Genomic DNA, 3,083 nt, shown 5'->3' with positions numbered 1-3,083 from the left:
TCCCTGGGGTCGGGGAGTCCAGAACTAGAGGGCATAGGTTTAGGGTGAGAGGGGAAAGATATAAAAGAGACCTAAGGGGCAACTTTTTCACACAGAGGGTGGTATGGGTATGGAATGAGCTGCCAGAGGAAGTGGTGCAGGCTGGTACAATTGCAACATTTAAAAGGCATCTGGATGGGTATATGAATAGGAAGAGTTTGGAGGGATATGGGCCGGGTGCTGGGAATTGGGAGTAGATTAGTTTAGGATATCTGGTCAGCATGGACAGATGGGCTGAAGGGACTGTTTTCATGCTGTACATCTCTATGATTCTCCATTTTAAATCTGCCGCCCTTAAGGTTAAACCTGAGGACTCAACATAAGTAGTGTGAATCTCCCTCTCGTTCTAAATGTAAAAACGCTCTGAACTGATTTGAAAATCTTGTGTATTACACATTTCCTCAAAGCTATTGCCTGGGACACGTTTCGGGCCACAAAACTCTTTGTCGAGAGTATTAAAACTTTGGCAAATTCCACAAGAAGACCCGACAATCACTCTGGAAAGTTCCTGAGGGCGGAGGTTGAGAGGTGAAGAGACTTCCTTCAGTTAATAATGTGGGTGGCCTTGCTGACTGAGAGCAGGGCTCAGGGGTGGAAGGGGAGGGGAGGGAGAGAGAGTGCCCACAGCTACTAACTCTCTCAGCAACAACTCCAAACATATTCATTCATTCAGTCTAAGAAACAAAATTCATCCAGCCTCCGAACAGCATCCAAGGAGCAGGAAAGTGAATGTTTTGTCTGGAAACCCTTCATCAGCCCTGACTTTCCTGCTCCTCGGATGCTGTCTGACCTGCTGTGGTTTTCCAGCCTCACATCCAGCGCTTAAAAATGTGTTGCTGGAAAAGCGCAGCAGGTCAGGCAGCATCAAAGGAGAAGGAGAATCGATGTTTCGGGCATAAGCCCTTCTTCAGGGCTTCAGTCACATCCATTAACTCCTACACCCTGCATCTGCAGTCCTTACTATCTCCAATGAGCCTCTGGTCTGTAACACAGCCCATTAACAGAGCCTCACTCACACACAGTAATGATCTGGATACCCTGCTGTTCCTCTGCGCTTGGTGGTTTCACAAAGAGAGAGGAAAGCAACGTTAGCAATTGTTGTGAAGAGAGAATTATGTTTTGTTCTAATGTGATTTTTCAAATTAACAACAGTCCAGTTATCTGCTCTTGCCTTGATAGTTCATCGCTCTCCCGGGACCTGTTAGAAATTAAAAAAGAACATTAACAATGACACTATACAGCAAAGCCGACATTGACCTCAGGGAACATCACTTGCATTTAATTACACTATAAGACAGTAAGACATAGGAGCAGAAATTAGACCATTCAGCCCATCAGGTCCTATCCGCCATGACTGATAAGTTTGTCATCACCATTCTCCTGCTTTCTCCCCATAACCCTTGATCCCTTTGATACTCAAGAACCTATCTATCTGCATCTTAAATATACTCAATGACCTGACCTCCACATCCTTCTGTGGCAGTGAGTTCCATAGATTCCCCACCCTCTGGCTGAAGATGTTTCTCCTTTTCTCCGTTCTAAAATGGAGAGTCATAGAGATGTACAGCACGGAAGCAGTCCCTTCAGCCCAACTCGTCCATGCTGACCAGATATCCTAAACTAAGCTAGTCCCATTTGCCAGCACTTGGCCCATATCCCTCCAAACCCTTCCTATTCATATACCCATCCAGGTGACTTTTAAATATTGTAATTGTACCAGCCTCCACCACTTCTTCTGGCAGCTCATTTCATACATGCAACACCCTCTGTGTGAAAAAGTTGCCCCTTAGGTCTCTTTTATATCTTTCCCCTCTCACCCTAAACCTATGCCCTCTAGTTCTGGGCTCTGCCAGCCCAGGGAAAAGATTTTGCCGATTTATCCTATCCATGGCCCTCCAGATTTTATAAACCTCTATAAGATCACCCCTCAGCCTCCGATGCTCCAATGAAAGTGTCCCAGCCTATCCAGCCTCTCCTTATAACACAAAACTTCCAGACCTGGCAACATCCTGGTAAATCTCTCCTGAAGACCCTCCAGTTTAATCATCTTTACTCTAAGGCAATGTCCTTGGGTTCTCGTCTCTCCTACCAATGTAAGCATCGTCCCAACACCCACTCTGTCCAGACCATTCAGTATCCTGTGTGTTTCAGTTAGATCCCCTCCCCCACCCCATTCCTTCTAAACTCCATCGAGTCTAAACCCAGAGCCCTCAAACATTCCTTATACATTAAGCTTTTCATTCCTGGGACCATTCTCGTGAACCTCCTCTGAACACGCTCCAGGCCCAGTACATCTTCCTGAGATATGGGGTCCAAAGCTGTGCATAATACTCCAGATGTGGTCTGACCAAAGCCTTACAGAGCCTCAGAAGCACATGACTGTTTTTATATTAAAATCCTCTCAAACTAAATGCCATCCTTGCACTTGCCTTCCTAACTACTGACTCAACCGACAAGTTTACTTTGAGAGAATCCTGGACTAGAACTCCCAAGTCTCTTTGTGCTTCAGACTTCTGAATTTTCTCCCCATTTAGAAAATAGTCCATGCCTCTATTCTTCCGAATGAAGTGCAGGACCTCACACTTTCCCATGTTATACTCCATCTGCCACTTCTCTGCCCACTGTCTTTGCGTGTCCAAATCCTTCTGCAACCTCCCCGCCTCCTCAGTGCTACCTGTCCCTCGACCCATCTTTATATCACCTGCAAATGTAGCCAGAGTGCCCTCAGTTCCTTCATCTCGATCGTTAATGTATAAAGTAAAAAGTTGTGGTCCCAACACTGAGCCTTGCTGAACACCACTTGCCATCGGCTGCCATCCTGAGAAGGATCTTTTTATCCCCACACTCTACTTTCTGTCAGACAGCCCAACGTCTATCCATGCTAGCACTTTGCCTCTGACACCACGGGCCCTTATCTAACTCAACAGCCTCCTGTGCGACACCTTGTCCAAGACCTTCTTGAAATCCAGGTAGATAACATCCATTGACTCTCCTTGGTCTAACCGGCTTGTTACTTCCTCAAAGAATTCTCGCAAATTTGTCAG

General features: G+C 46.1%; 1 protein-coding gene across 1 annotated transcript in view; it reads right to left on the bottom strand.

Annotated features, from left to right (window-relative positions):
• The window catches only part of LOC122542682 (cytoglobin-1-like), a 54,564-nt gene that overhangs the window by 34,824 nt on the left and 16,657 nt on the right, over positions 1-3,083 (bottom strand). Inside the window, exon 2 of the mRNA XM_043680659.1 lies at positions 1,211-1,237. Coding sequence (XP_043536594.1) covers positions 1,211-1,237 — 27 coding nt within the window. The remainder of the gene's footprint in view (positions 1-1,210; positions 1,238-3,083) is intronic.

The sequence above is a fragment of the Chiloscyllium plagiosum genome, chromosome 41 (genome assembly GCF_004010195.1).
Source record: "Chiloscyllium plagiosum isolate BGI_BamShark_2017 chromosome 41, ASM401019v2, whole genome shotgun sequence".
Taxonomy (NCBI): domain Eukaryota; kingdom Metazoa; phylum Chordata; class Chondrichthyes; order Orectolobiformes; family Hemiscylliidae; genus Chiloscyllium; species Chiloscyllium plagiosum.
The sequence above is the reverse complement of the archived record's forward strand: the minus strand, read 5'-3'. Positions and strand labels throughout refer to the sequence as shown.